This window comes from Nannospalax galili, unplaced genomic scaffold, assembly GCF_000622305.1.
Source record: "Nannospalax galili isolate Female #2095 unplaced genomic scaffold, S.galili_v1.0 scaffold895, whole genome shotgun sequence".
In the NCBI taxonomy this organism is placed as follows: Eukaryota; Metazoa; Chordata; class Mammalia; order Rodentia; family Spalacidae; genus Nannospalax; species Nannospalax galili.
Genome location: NW_008336435.1, coordinates 1,293,933 through 1,309,821, shown reverse-complemented (window position 1 = coordinate 1,309,821; position 15,889 = coordinate 1,293,933). Strand labels below are relative to the sequence as shown.

Below are 15,889 nucleotides of genomic sequence, written 5' to 3'. Positions count from 1 at the left end.
ACCACTACCAACTTGGGGAGGAAAGGGTTTATTCAGCTTACATATCCTGGGTCACAGTTCATCAGGGAGCCCAAGGTAGGAACTCAGCAGGAACCTGGAGGTAGGAGCAGGAACACAGGCCATGAAGGAATGCTGCTTACTGGCTTGCTCCCCTGGCCCCTGCTTGGCCTGCTTTTTTATGCAACACAGGCCCACCTGCCCAGGGATGGCACCACCCACAGTGGATTGGGCCCTCCCACATCACTCATCAAGAAGATGCCCCTCAGACATGGCCACAGGCCAGTCCAATAGAGGCAATTCCCCGACTGAGGCTCCCTCAACCCAGGTGTGTCAAGTTGACACTAAAGCTATCCAGCACAGGTCTTATTACATAATTTGGACTTATCTGGAACTTGTTATGTAGCCCAGGTTGGTCTGGAACTTGTGATACACCTCAGTTTCCTCAGTCCTGAGATTACAGGTCTCATGTTCAGGTTTTAAGTTTAAGTTTTTTCTCATTTAAAAATGTTAATATAATTTAAAAGTACTAGTCATTTACTTTTCCTTCCTTTTTCCTATCGTATTTAAATATTTATTTTTATTACATTTATTTATTTATTTATTTATTTATTTATTTATTTATTTATGAACATGGGTGCATATGTGCCCCAGCACACAGGTGGATGTCAGAGGACAACTTGTAGGTAGGAGTTGGTTCTCTCCTTCTACCCTGTGGATCCTGGGGACTGAACTCAGGTTTTCAAACTTGGGGGCAGGTACCTTTACCCACTAAGCCATCTGGCTGATCTACTACCATACTTAATGGTATATCCAAACTTAACAAAAGTTTCCATTCCTCATCTGGGTATACTATTATTTATGTAATTTCACAATGTGAAAATGTCTTTATCCTACAGAACACTGGCAAAATTTAAAAAACAAAATGATCTGCAGTGCGTATCAGACAGGCATATCTCCAATCATGTAACAGAATCATTATTCATTAGCACTAAAGCACACTTTTTAAAAAAAAAACTTTTCTGATTTGTAATTTTCTTGATGAGGCGAGAGTTACAGACATTAAAAATTAAGTTACATTGAAATGTATGCGCTGAGGATGAAGCTGCATAGAGTCAAGTAGTGTGAGCAAAATGCAGGGCGTGTGAACGGAGCTGTCTTCCTGTGCCCTGCCAACTTATTTCCTTTGCGTTTTCCTGACTCGGCAATGGGCACAGTATCACGTGATGTATCCCTAGCTTTCTGATATTAAAAAAATTCCTTTGCAGTTTCATACATGCATGTAAAAATTTTAGTCATTTCACTTCCCACATTCGCCTCTCATTCCTCTCCCTCTCCGGCTGAAACTGTTCTTGCCGAGTCTTTCCTTCTCTTTGTGTGTAGCCACTTTAGAGTTGTAAAAGCTCGCCTTCCAATCTGAAGGAAACACAAATGAGGAAGAGCCGAATCATATTCTCAGACCCCGGAGTTAGGACCTCCATAGTGCAACACATTCTTTGGAGTCTTGTTTGTCAAACCAGTTTTCCAAGTAACCAGTATAGCATTTACTTCCCATGTAAATCAAAGAATTAAAGTGTGTGTGGGGGGTATGTGGTGGGGGGGCAGGCTAGAGGATTTTTGTTTGTCTTTAGATTTACACAAGGGCTCCTGATTTAGCCCAGCAGAGTACTTGCCTAGTATGTTTCAAAGCCTGGGTTTAATCACTCCATGCCATCACTGTTTTATCCCTAAGCATGATTAGAGTCTGTGACATGGGAACATCTTGATAAAGGAAGCTGTGGACCATTCACCTCCATGAGAAATAAAGATCAAGTCACCCAAGTGACCATAATTTCAGAAATGAAAACGGAAATTATTCTGCATAATTTTGGGAGGTCATGGATTCCCTGTTACCTATTCCCAGACCACATTCTTAACAAATCGTATCTGTTTTGGCTGTAGAATTATCTATTTCTTCAATATTCTTTCTCACAAATTCCCATTCATCTCACAAGTCTTTCTCAACTTCACCTTTTTTAACTGCTTGTGCTCCATTACAGAGATGCTGTGTATGAGGAGTGCTAGCACGGTCACCGGACGGGGAGGAAGCACCCATTAAATGTAGTTTTCCACCCAAGGTATTCTAGCACACATGTTCTCTTCTTTCCTAAATTATGTCACTGCTAATTTAACATCATAAAGCATGATTTTAAGTATTATTTAAGAGTTCCAGGTGTATCATTTTTTCTTTTCCCAGCTAGATAACCAAGTCTGAGGTAATTCCTCAAGCCTTCCTTTTGAGGCAGGGATTATTTTGATGCTCCTTTTTTAACTTCTTTACTGTTCTTGAAGAGCTCAGTCTCAGTCACACTGGTCAGGCTATTTTGCCAACAAAGTCTTGATTTCAGAGACTAGTTCCCCTTCTGCTGCTTCTTTTCTTTCTCCTTCTCACACTGCAAGCCATGGATTGTAGGGTTCCTCACAGCCTTACAGGCATTCCTGAAGTACTGACCCACCATACTTAACGCTCTTGGGTCTTCAGTGTAAAATGCTCCCACTTTATTCATTGAGCTGCCTGAGAGGTGAAATTTAGCTAAGAAGGTCTCTCTTTTGCAGGATGCTCTGAACTGCTGGAAGTCAGACACTCGCTTAAGGCAGTGGAGTATACAAACTTCTTTTGTTCTGTCCAGTATGTTTTCTGTTTCGGTCATATATAAATCATACTTTCTATTTCTATTTCTTCATGGTGAAAATTCTAGTCAATTGCCTAACAAAGCATGCGGAGTCCAAGGGCAGCTATGGGAAACCTAAACATTTCCTAAATAAACCCGAATATTTGTTTAAATTAGCTGCTAATTACTTTGGGCCTACAGGCCCAAATGAGAATGAGAATTTTTCCTGTTCTAAATTATATAGTGAATGAATGAGTAGCTAAAAATCTCAGGCCACAAAAATCAAGTGAAACCTTATCTTATAGATAAGGATTCTGGAATCAATCTTAACCGAAGAAATCCACTCCAGGGGAAGAAGTAAAATATACAAACTCTTAGCAATTTCTCTCCAATTTCCAAGTAGCACGGAAACTTTTAGGTAAATAACAATCAACAACAAAATGACCTGAAAAGCTGCTAAGGAAAAATCTTAACCTTTTTATTAAAAGGACTATTAACATAAGAATTTTAGAAAGGAAAAATAAAACCTCTAGTACATTTTAAAGGTGTTATCAATATTTGATTGGCAAACCAATTACTTAATGGAAATTGACCAAAGCTTTCTGCAGTGACAGCAAATTATAGATGTTAATGGTTTTCTTTGGAGAATGGACTTTGATAAGTGACAGTGGGTGTTGGTACATTCATTCTAATGTTCACATTTACATTCTGCACATCATCATATTAGGCTAATCATACCATTCTGGATATTGATGAAAATATAAAAGATGCCATGTGAGACACCTATGGTGTTTAAAGAAAAGCCAGACAAATATTGAATCATACATGTGGCCTGATTTCCTCATTAGTTAAATATAGGATCTGATGAATCCCTATAAGTCATTATGCTCACTTTTTGTGTGTGTGTGGGGTTAAGTGGGGGAGGTGTCTCCCTGTAGTTTCAACTGGGCTGGAACTTGCTATGTAGTTCCACTTGGCCTTGATCTCAAAGAGATCTGTCTGCCTCTACCTCTCAAGTGCTGGGATTAAAGACATGCACCACCACATCCAACTATTACTTAGTACACTTACTTTTTAAAGACTTTCTTTTTAATATAGTCTCCTCTTACTTTTTTAGTCATGAATTTACTCATGTGTGTGTGTGTGTGTGTGTGTGTGTGTGTGTGTGGTGTATGCGTGTGTGTGCACATGTGTGAAAAGCAGAGGCTAACATGGACGTGGATTGTCTTCCTCCATTGGTCTCCATCTTATTTTTTGAGACAGGGTCTCTCACTGAACCTGAAACATCATTCAGCTAGGTTGACTGGCCATTGAGTTCCAGGGATCTGCCTATCTTTGGATCCCCAGGGCTGGGCTTACAGAAAGGTGCTTGGCTTCTAACATAGGTGCTGGGGATCCAAGCTCAGGTCATTAGGCTGGAGGTACTTTATCAACTGAGCCATTTCCCTAGTCCTCAACAGTGTATTTCAAATCAGCCTGAAATTATTCATGTGTCTACTTAAAATACAAGACAGTGATAAAAAAGATGTGACATTTTTGTACTCTTACAGTGCTACTGCAGAAGCTAGTTTTTAAAATAATTTAATGAGTAACTACTATATACCTCCAGAAAGCTGACCAAACTTTATGAGCTTTGTTTAATAGCAGCTATTGAACAAAATTTTTAGCACTGTATGTCCCTGTTCCATGTAATCACGCTATATTTCTGTCATGTTGGAGCAAAAAATGTTCATCATTTTGTCAGCTCTGTCTGAAAAACAGGGAATTACCTTCCCAGGCTCTAGAGATTTATGCTTTTAATTACCTCCTATCTGCTTCACTACCCTTTAAACCTAAGAATCAATATAAATTTTCTTATTTATGGGAAAAATGTAAAGTGTTTGACAAAAGCTGGCTATCAATTTCCAGACTTCCATTGGATGCTATTGATTCCCTATATTTGGGGCACTGTACCTTTGTTCTTGACAGAATCAGTTAGGCTTTCAAACTTAAAATATTAATTTTTCTAATAATTGATGTGGTTCCCAGCCTAGCAATAAGGATATCATCCCTGCAGCAGCTCTTTACTGAACCATCTGCTGTAGAGCTCAGGCTGACTGTGGCGCTCTCCAACTATTCTTCACAAACTCACTCTTCAGGGAGGTTCAACTTCCATAACTTATTTTATTAGGAAGCCATTTTAGCACAGGTAAAGTTTAACACACCAGGCACAGCACTCTTGAACAGACACACACACACACACACATACATACACACACACAAACTTACTCATAATTGTACAGGTAGCCATTCCTTATGTTCATGAAGGATTGGTTCCAGGACTTTCCTTGGGTACCAAAATCTGTGAATCCTGAGGTTTCTTATTTAAAATGACATAGCATTTGCATATATCCTCCTGTATTCTTTTAAAATCATCTCTAGAGTATTGCTAATAGCCAAAAAAATGTAAATTCACAATAAATAGCTGTTATGCTGTATTATTTAGGGAATAATGTCAAGGAAAAAAGTCTGTGTTCATTTTGAGGGAGAAGAATACTTCTTAAACATGGTTGGTTGAATCCATGGTTATGGATTCTCTGAGTGCTAAAAGCCAACTGTATAATAATTCATATATAATTACATAAATGAAATTATAAAGGAGTTGCTATCTATCCCAAGGGCTTTCAAAAGAAATAGGATGGATGCATGTGAGCAGTTGGCAGTGAGTGCATGCTTACTTATATATGAAGGAGGGAATGGTTAAGTTGTAGCCTTAATGCATATACAGATATTTAATAGATTCACGTGACAGTGATCTTATGTTGGGGAGGGTCAAACATTGGAAGATAAATTTTCTAAATTAAGAGCAATGAATCTGCTTATTAAGCCCCCCAAAAGCTTAATAACACTATAAATATTGAAGAAAGACATTGAAAGAAGTGCCTTTATTATTCTATTGTGTCAGAAAGAAGGGGAAAAAGAGGAGCTGGACTAGAGGGAGAAGAGAATACTGAATGGAGGACAAAAGAAGGAGAAATGTAAAGATGTGGGAGAGGACACAAGGCAAGGAAAACAAGGAAAGAAAATTCTAGAGCTCAAGGAAGTTAATAGCAAGTTGCAGAATTCTTCAGAAGAATGCTAATAGGTGACTTAGTGCCTGTCCTGATTTTACTGCAAGGGATGTCTTCCAAGGTGGTACCTAATAAAGTTCCCTCTTTGTGGATGCTCTGATTTCCCATAAAAGGCCATTGCTGCAGGGACTTGCTGTCATACAGCAGCTGGTGGAGAGGTACTGTTGGGTCTGGTGGTCAAAGGAGATGCAAGACGCAACAGCAAATGAGAAGGAGATTCATGTGGGGCCTGAAGTTGTGGCTTTGTCCCCAATCTCATGATTATTGGTTTCTGGACCACAGAGAATGCCAGAACCTTTAGCAGACACAGCATGATGGCTTCCTAAATATCAGAGGGTGAATGAGGCAGTTTGTTTACAAAAGACAGCTGAGAGCTTGCCTTGTTATTTTAACTGCTAAAGAAGTCAGGAAGTAGGAATACAATTTTTTTAAAAAGGTACAGAAAGACTATGGAGGACATAAATGCCCTTAGTGAAATGAAAGATAGTGAGATGACAGATGCAGAGTGAGGGTGAGGTGACTCTGAAAAGTATCAATTGCCCACTAACTGCATCATGGGAATTGCCGCTGATTGTTGAATGACTGTGCTTTTTGCAATTTCAGAGATTTATGGTGAAGAATAGGTTGAGTAAGGTCACCTGCAAAAATGTTCACTCAAATGGTTGGTCACCTTACCATTTTTACTTTCTAAGCAAACCTTTAGTTTCCTGGCCATTTATAATCATTCTGATGGCAATCAACGAAATGACATGATGTCATCTCCTTATCTCCAGACATGAAGAAATAAAGCAATAGCAGAAAACAACAGAGGGCTGAAATCAGAAGGAGACCGGGTAAACAAAAGCCCAAACCACAAGTAAGACAGGACAGTGTCAACAAAAATCACAACATATAAGCAACATAAAATAAGGTAAAATAAAGAAAATGTGAACTACAATGGGATCCAAAGTTTATGATGCTATCCAATAAACAATACTGTAGATTTTGAAAAGCAAATGCGTTAACGCCACACCAGTAATTAAAGCCTAGTACTAGTACTTGGGGATACTATCTCAGGCTTCAAAATTTGCAGCTTTAATAAATGTCAAAAGGTTAGGATCAATTCCTGAACCAGAGTCTATAAAACTTGATTAGAAAAGACTACTGTGCTCTCATTTCAGTTTCCCCATGAAGCACGCAGGATCCAGTTAGAGTTGAAGGGTGTTTATAGGGAACTGTGTTCAGAGATAATGATGATGATGGTATAATAATGTCATCTCTGTTTTTAAACATCTAGGAAAATTAAGTTGCCCAACTCTAATCTTATGTAAAAATTTATTTAAATGTCCTTTAACCTTCTACCAATGTCCAAGGAATAGAAATTAATTAGAAATTATTAGAAATAATTTGGAATCTCCCAACTTTCAACCTAGCCAAAAAAGGAAGAAATATTAGACTCAAAATGTTTTTTGAAGAGTATGTTAGCCCACTTCCCTCTCTGGGCTTGTCTCTGGAAATGGCACTTTCCAGTTAACAGGTAAAGATTCCGACTCAGGCCAATCAATTTATGATCATACTACCGTTTCAGCACACTCATCTGTCATAGAACAAAGGAGCATGGAGGCTCATGACAACCTCATTTGGCTTACCCTGGGTTAAGATTTTTTAAAAAAGATGGTCAAGAAGAAAGCAGGGATTGGGTGTGCAAAGGTCTGAGACTTATCTGGAAAGCATCTTACTCCTGGACTGAGTGCCAGTCCCTGACAGTTAACAGTCAATTCGTAAAGTTTCACTTGGGAAATGTGATTAAAGCTTACTCCTTTCCATAATGCTGCATTGTATAAATAAAGCTATAGCACCTTTTTGCTTTCCAACAGTGGAGTTCTACTGCAATGATAAAAGCTGGACAATGAGGGCTACAGAACACTTAAGTCAGGTCACTTTGCATTTTACAGCATGTGGCCTATCCTGGTATGTTTTACATGGGTTACAGAGAACTGCGGAGTGAGGTCTGTTTACTGTGCAAATTTACCTCCCAGATCTTTCAATAAACATATTTTCTACACTGAAGAGTGAAGCCAATTCAGTCTCAGGCTGATTTAGGAATGTTATTAAAGAAAGTAAGGATGAGCATCTTCTTAATTCTTACATTAAAATGTAAATAGGGTAATTATAAAATAATAAACTCTCCTCCAAATAAAAAATGCTAGCTAGAGAGCTCAGTTATGCAGGCTATAGTGCAATTACTAAACACTGAGCACATACATATGTCACATTTGTGAATCTGCCATCCAGATTTTGTGGTTTTACTGCCCAGAATCTAAGCATGGCTCAGAAATCTAATTTCTTTCTTTATTATGCAGAGTTGTTAAACAGTGACTGGAAGTTGGTGGTCATCTGTTGATGTGCGTACATTTGTCCCTGTCCTTATCAGTACCCTCAAAGAAAATGGCTGACATGGAATGCAGCTCAAGTCAAAGGGGAACATACTCCTAGAGACATTCTGGTCTCTAGTAAGAAAATTCTCTCACTTCCTTCAGTTGACCTCATAACATAAACTGTTTCTTTGTTTTTGTATTTCGTTATTTGAAACAGGGTCTGATGTTGTCCAGGTCTCCAACTTGCTTTGAAGCCAAATCTGGCCTTCAACTCATGAACTTCCTGCCTCCACTTCCCAAGTATTGGGATTCTAAGTGTATACCACCACATGCTTCCAGGACAAAACAGAAAACAATTCTGAGTCATTCTCTCTAGGTCTTGGCTGTTTGTTTGTAGGACAGAGGTGTTTTATCCTGTTCTGCTAATGGAGACATTGGGGAGATTATTTTTAATCAGAAAAACAGAATGCTCTTCCCAAAGAACGTCCATTTGAGGTCATATTTCAGAATAGAAAATTGAAGCCAGGAGTGTTGAAGTCATTTACCAAGTTCAGAACCACGATTTAAATCATGTTCAAGGACTCCCACTGTAGTGCTGTGCACTGTGCAACCGCGAAGACTGCACCGTGTTCGATGTTTTCTGCACAAGGAAAGGCTCTTGATGATCTCATTCACATCATTTGCTGCTGGAGTTTGAAGCTTCACATAGCCATACAGGAGGAGCTCAAAGAATACTTAGAAAATGAATAAAATTAGCCAGGTGTGGTGGCACACACCTTCAATCCCAGCATTCTGGAGGCAGAGGCAGCTGGATATATGAGTTCAAGGCCAGCCTGGTCTATACATAGTGAGTCCCAGGCCAGCTGGAGCTATAGGGAGACCTTGTCTTTAAAAATGGACCCCCCCCCCAAGAAAGAGTGAAGTTATAGGACACAGCATGATAGGAACAGCTGTGAGTTTAGAGGCAAGACACCCAGATTTATGACCTAGTTCTATCATGTACTATGAAAATCTGTGAAATTCCAAAGATGGGAAACAGCCTTCATGTCCACCTATAAGGCAGTTGGTAAACAAACTATGAGATATGCACACTTAGACTCCTAACATCTACCAGTAAGGTACCATGTCTACAAGCTATGAGACAACCACACATAGACTGATAATGTAGTTTTCTGTTGCTTTTGTAGAAAATTATCATCAGCTAAAAGCAAAACAAATTTTCTGCTGTAATTCTCTAGACCAGAAATCTGATGTGAGTCTCGCAGGGCAAAAATGAAGGTGTTGGCAGGACTGACTAACCTTACGGAGCTCCTAGAGGCTCTGCACACTCCTTGGCACCTTCTTTAATGCCCAAAATGGCTAATTGAATCCCTCTTATAATGTGTTAAGCTTCTTTTGTTTTCTTCTCCTTTTTAATGTTTTATTTACTGTTTTTATTTTATGTGTATGACTGTATTGCTTGCATGTATGAAAGTGTACTCATGTCATGCAATCTCGTGGAGGTCAGAAGAGGGTGTCGGATCCCCTGGGGCTGGAGTTATGGAAGGTTGTTAGCCAGCAGGTGAATGCTGGGAATGGAACTCAGGTCATCAGGAAGAGCAGTGCTCTTTACCGCTCACCATCTCTCCAGCCCCAGCTTCTTCTACTGTTAAGGAGCCTTGTGGATTACTTGGGTTCACAATACACTGGAGGATGATTTTTCTATTTTAGAGTCATGTGATCATCATTCTCAATTCCATCTCATAGCTTATTTCTCCTTTGCGATGTAAGGTAACATATTAACAGATTCCAGCAGACATAGCATCTTTGTCTGCCACATTTAAAAAAATAAATGTAAGGGAGATTTCTGTGTTCTGATAGGGTAAATTTTCAATGATACAATGCTATGTAGGAAATATAAGGCAGGGAGTCAGGAAATGACTCAATTGGTAAAGTGTCTGCCATGAAAGCACGAGGACCTGAGCTCAGATCCCCAGCGCTCATGTAAAAGCCAGGGGCAGTGGCACCATGCACAACCCTGGTGATGGGGAGCGGAGACATCTGGAGATATCTGGAGATCTCTGGAGCTCATTGGCCAGCCAGTCTACCTGAACAGATGAGCTCCAGGTTCAGTGAGAGACCCTGTCTCAAAAATAAGAGTGATCAAGAAAAACACCTAACATCAACCTGTTGTCTTCACATGCTTGTACACACTGCACATATATATGTACACACCCACATGAACGAGTAGATACACCACACATACACAACGTGTGTGTGCTTGAACACCAAAAATAAATAAATAACTAGGAAAAGAAAGGCAAAGAAAATTGTTCATGTTATTTTAGATGTAAAAAAGGAAATACAAATATATACTCACACTTAGTTACAGTTGCATAAACAAATTCTGGAAAGTTATGCAAAAAGTATTACAGTGTTGACAAATAATTAGGAATGACAAGTGGGGTAGAAGGAGTTGGGGTGGATGGAGTGATTGTTTAATGTTTCGTCATCACTGCAGGCTTTGTAGTGAGTACTGAAATTGGGAAGGATGTCTTAAACATTTCTACCTAAATCCTTATCTGGTATAGGGATTTTTCTTTCTTATGTGTATTTTAAGAAGTGGTTAATTTTTAACAAAAAGAGAAGGTCTGGGAGATTTTGGCATGTATTCTGCTGTGTCTACAGTTTGAGGAGAATTGACATCTTAACAGTATGGAGATGTTGAATAATGTCATATTTTCCTTAATTTATTTAGGCACATTTAAATTCTTAAATGTGGAGTTTTATCAGGTACCAAAAATTCCCTGACTTTGGTTGAAATTACATTAAATATAATTATACAAATTATGATAAACTTATCTTTGTTTTCAATGAGTTCAATTTTTATTGTGCTTACCATGTAGAGTTATGAAAATGTCTCATCATGGTGCATATAAAGAAGAATGATATTTTTGTATTTCCAAAAAAACATAATCCTGTGATGTGCTCTTTGCAAAATGGCTTCTTTGGCCCAGAAGCTTAAGAAATATCACATAGAAAATATAGTCTTCAGATTCCTGTTTGTACTGGCAATTGACATTATCTGATACTCGGATATTCCAAATATTCTACTATTAATTTATATTACCTTCTTCTTTTTTTTTTTTTTTTTTTTTTTTGAGACAGGGTCTCCCTGTAACCCCAGCTGTCCTGGAACTCACTGTGTAGACCAGGCTGGCCTTGAACTCACAGTGATCCACCTGCCTCTGCCTCCCAAGTGCTGGGACTACAGGCATGAGACCCCATGCCCAGCACTTTCTTATTTTTATATATTTTAAAATCTGCTAATAATTTACCCTTTCCTTGTTATTTCTTTTTAGCAGAATGGCTACGTTAGCTAGCTAATATAATTAGTTTTCCTTGTGTTTATATGATCTGAGACAACGTAACTTGTATAATAAATTATTCTTTGAGATATTTAACAAGAATGAACACATAACAAGAATTGTGATAGTTTATGTCAAAAATAACAATGGTTTTCTTCAACAGTGATGCATTTTAATTTTTTCATATTTTAAATTATTTTTGCCAAGTAAATATATTTGGTGGGAATGATATAAAACAGTACAGGTAAGGCTGATTATACAGAGAAATTCATAATTTCTGTGATCAATCACTTACTGTTCAAGTTTGAAGTGCTGAACCCGAGTCCCTTGGAAATCTGACACACTGAGACTAGTAGGGAGGAACTGCTCAAGAGATTGTGCACAGCATGCAGATATGAAGAGATGTACATACTCAGACCATCAGCTTCAGCTTGACAAACTACAGAGAGCAATGAGAAGGGATACTCACATCTGAGTTAAAGCGAAGCTGACAGACATTACAAGAGATAACTTGCTTCTTCTTTGGGGGAATGGATACTCCAAAGGTGTGGTTAATGACTGCTTTCTGCACAGGGTCCATCTGAAGAGCAAATGATAAAGAAAAGGGTCAATTATATCTTCAAATGAGAGACAGTACTGTGAACAAATAAGAATAACAAAATTATTCCTGCAGGTTTTAACTTTCCATTCCCAAATAAGGATGCTAAGGAATCTCACTGAGCAGTATTCTTGTCTCCAGGAACTATGATCAAAAACAAAAGCAAAACAAACTTGTTTGAATTTGTAACAAAAAGAGAATCACCGTATTCCAAGAAATCCAGTATCTATAAAAGGAGTCATGAAAAACCTAAAGAATAATACAAGAAAATTTAAAATCCACATGTTATGGTTTAAATTTAGTTGTTAATGTTTTCCTTGTAGGAAGCGATAACGCTTAGCATGGTCTCAGATGACCTCAGTGACAGTTATTACAGATATATTTAACTTCTTAAGTTTTGATTTATGGCAAAGTCATAAATGTCAGGCTCTTATTTCAAAGTGGAAATGTTTATTGTTATTTTAAAATAATGTATTAGCTTTCATGTAGTATGGATTGAAATTCACTGTACTGGAAATGTATATTACAACTGAATACTACGATGCCTGTAAGAGATTAGTTAATATGCAACTCTTGTTTAAATATTGATCAAGTAAAGTTCTGACTTATAGCCTGTAATTTCCCCCCTTTTGGCTTGCATATAGCATACATATTCAGAGAATATACAGCAATGAAAGTACTCAGCCTTAGAAAATGTGTGGCACACAGCCATCACAACACTTAGAAAAACACTTCTATCCACAGAGCATATAAAAAGAGACTGAGCGATGATTCTCTTGTGTACCTCAGAAATTAATCTCCAGCATTAACATCTGACAACTGGCAGTTCACTAAACAATGCAGATGACGAGCTAAGGATTACTCACCAACAGGTGTAAGATGCACAAGGACAGTTCAACTGACACTATCAACTAGGAAATCTCCTGAGCTTAAAGTTTAACACTGGATTAGTTGATGATATTTGATAGAGAGGAGAAATAAATACCATCTCTGGTCATGCTTATAAATGAACAAATACAAAAGTAGCACACAGGAGAATTTAAATACAGCAGAAAAGAGGGTAGAACAATGTATGTGTGTGTGTGTGTGTGTGTATTTGGAAAGGTCATGAATTTGAGAGAAGGATATTTAGGGGACATGAAAGAAGTTGGGGGGAGGAAGAGGAAGACGTGGAAATGCTGTAAATACAGTGCACTCACATACGAAATTCTTTTTTAAAAATTAAAGATAATTATTGAATAGAGAATCAGCCCACTTTTTACTACAAGTTTAAGAGAGATGATAGGACAATGACTTGCCAGTATGAAAAAACAGGTATGGGGGCAAGGGGTAGTCTTCTACAGTAAGAGAACTGGTCTTAGATCCCAAATGCGTGATGTTACGTGAAGGTACATGTTAAAGTTCATTAAACTGTACACATCCCCAAATTATGTATAATAACAAAAAGTGACAAAAGAGGTAAGGGTACTGCGTTTAACTACTAAAATCAATAGATAATTATACTAAAAAATCTATAAACTTTGCTCATGATATTTGTTCATTTGTTTATTTATCTAGCAGGGCTGGGCATCAAACCCAGATCCTGATAAACGCTAGGCAAGTGCTTTGCCACTGAACTACCTCTACAAACCCTGAATTTTATTTCATGAGAATTAAGGAAAACTAAGCTAAACAAAAATCAGCTATGGATCAAAGAAATATCAAAAAGTCAGAAAATAAAATATTAGATTTTATTTCATTTTATTCATAAGTATATACATATATATTTAAGTCTACCAGCTTACAAAATACGAAGCTATGCTTTCTGACGGCTCATAGAGATAGTAGTCCATCAATTTGCAGCGGCTTAAAAATAACATAGACTAACTTGGCAAGATTAAAGTCCCCAATTTTTCAAAGTTAAAATATAGCCTTTTATTGAGATAATTTCTCTTTTCAGGATCTGTAAAACACTTCCCATCTGGTAATGTGTGAAATACATAGGACAAAACTGCACATATTTCACAAACACCAGTTCCTACATGAGACTTTCCTCATTTTTGCTATAACTATATAATATTTTAATCTTAAATCACAATACTTGAAAATAATATTCATAAAATCACAATTTTAAGGTACATTCTTTCCCATTACTCAGTTCTTAAAATACACTGAAAATTAATCTTAAAAATCAAAATTGCTTAAAATAAATGCACATGTGCTTGTTTTACCCATAGAACATAGAATCATGACAAAAGATGGATCTAAAGAATCAAGATTAAAATTTTTATTAAACTGAGATCAATATTGGTGAATCCAACACCATCTTTGAATTAACTGTTTCTTTTAAATTTTTGAGGTTGTTAGCTATTTACTTTTTAAAAGAATTCCTAATACAGCTTTATCCTGCTCAAATGTGACATTTGTACCACATCAACCTGAAAACACTGCTTCTGGTTCCCAAGACTTGAAGCTCTTCACTCTGAAGGTAGGTTTTGGTTGGACACTTCAAATGTAAGACAGGTAAGTTCCCCCCCAGCAACCTGTTCCCGCAAAAGCAAGTTAAGGAGGCTCCTTCAAGAAGTTCTCACCAGATGTGGTTCTTCTAGTCTGTATAATTCTCATTTTCTTCACAATATCAATTCAGTTAGCACAGCCTTTTAAATTCCTTCCTTGTTGCCTGTCTTGCTGTCTTGCCATCATTTGAATACGTACATTGTTTCTAACTGTATCAAAATCTACCCCTTATGTTTCTCAGCCATCTTTCCAGCCCCATTTTTCAGAGTTTTTAAAAGTAGAAAGTGGTAATATTCTGAATTTTTGGTATTAGTATTCCTACAAAACTCTAAAAGTTAGATGAGAGTAATTACTATAGTATTAACTTGTGTTCAATTCCCCCACTAGTGGAATGGTAGTTCTCGATAATCATAATGAAAAATGTCTAAGTAAATTCATGGTTGTGGTGAAGTTGTTCCCTCTGGGTTGGACATGACCATCACTGTTTTGAACCCCACAAGGCACTCATAAGATTGGGTCTGCTAACATTACCTCAGGGAGGAGGGGAGAGCTTACAAGGCTCCTGGGGGCTCAGGAGCCTTCCAGATACTCTCATTAGGTCCTTCCTCTCCCTGAGGTTATATATATAGCAAACAACAAACTGTTGGGCACTCTTTGGTAGTGAGTTGCCTGTAAGTTGCCCAGAGAATTCTTCAATAGTGCACGTTTTTATGGGTTGTCCATGCTGTAGGTGAGAATCCTCACTGGCATTATCTGCCTGTAAGTTGCTCAGAGGACTTGGTGGTACAGCAATCTTGGAGCTACTAATACTCTTATAAGTAACCTCAGTATACTCTTTGATTCTCAAGCTCAACTTAGACAGAATCCATTCTTTAATCTGCTAGTGCCCACTGCATCTAGGATGAATAGATGTTTTCTTATACCTTCCAGGAAGTCACATGACAATGGTAATTCTATTATTCATTCATTGATTTTTTAGACTGAATAATGCATTCCAGATTTAAAAAGACATTCTCACAAACTCCAGAATGTTATAAATTCAAGTAGTTCAACTTACCAAATGCAAAAGTACGTAACTATATAAATAGTAATTTCATAGATAGAATATTAAGGTAAATTATTGGAGTAATTTCACACCAAAGCAATATTTTTAAAGATTTAATTGGCAGTTCATAGACATTTGATTGTAAAAAATGAGTGCTTTCAACAATCTTTATTAAACATTATAAAATAAGTTTTATTATAAGTTTTTATAAGTTTTTTATTTATAAATTTTAAATGAACAAATACTTATTAAATAGTTTTATTAATTTAGTTCATGTTAGTTCTGTTT

The 15,889-nt window shown here is 37.4% G+C and overlaps 1 protein-coding gene across 6 annotated transcripts in view; it reads right to left on the bottom strand.

Moving 5' to 3' along the window:
- Znf385b (zinc finger protein 385B) overlaps positions 1–15,889 on the bottom strand; it is a 495,209-nt gene that overhangs the window by 61,398 nt on the left and 417,922 nt on the right. For all 6 annotated transcript variants that reach the window (XM_008831168.3, XM_008831167.3, XM_029562549.1 and 3 more), the window contains one exon: positions 11,932–12,042. In XM_008831168.3, the coding sequence (XP_008829390.1) occupies positions 11,932–12,042 (111 nt within the window). The remainder of the gene's footprint in view (positions 1–11,931; positions 12,043–15,889) is intronic.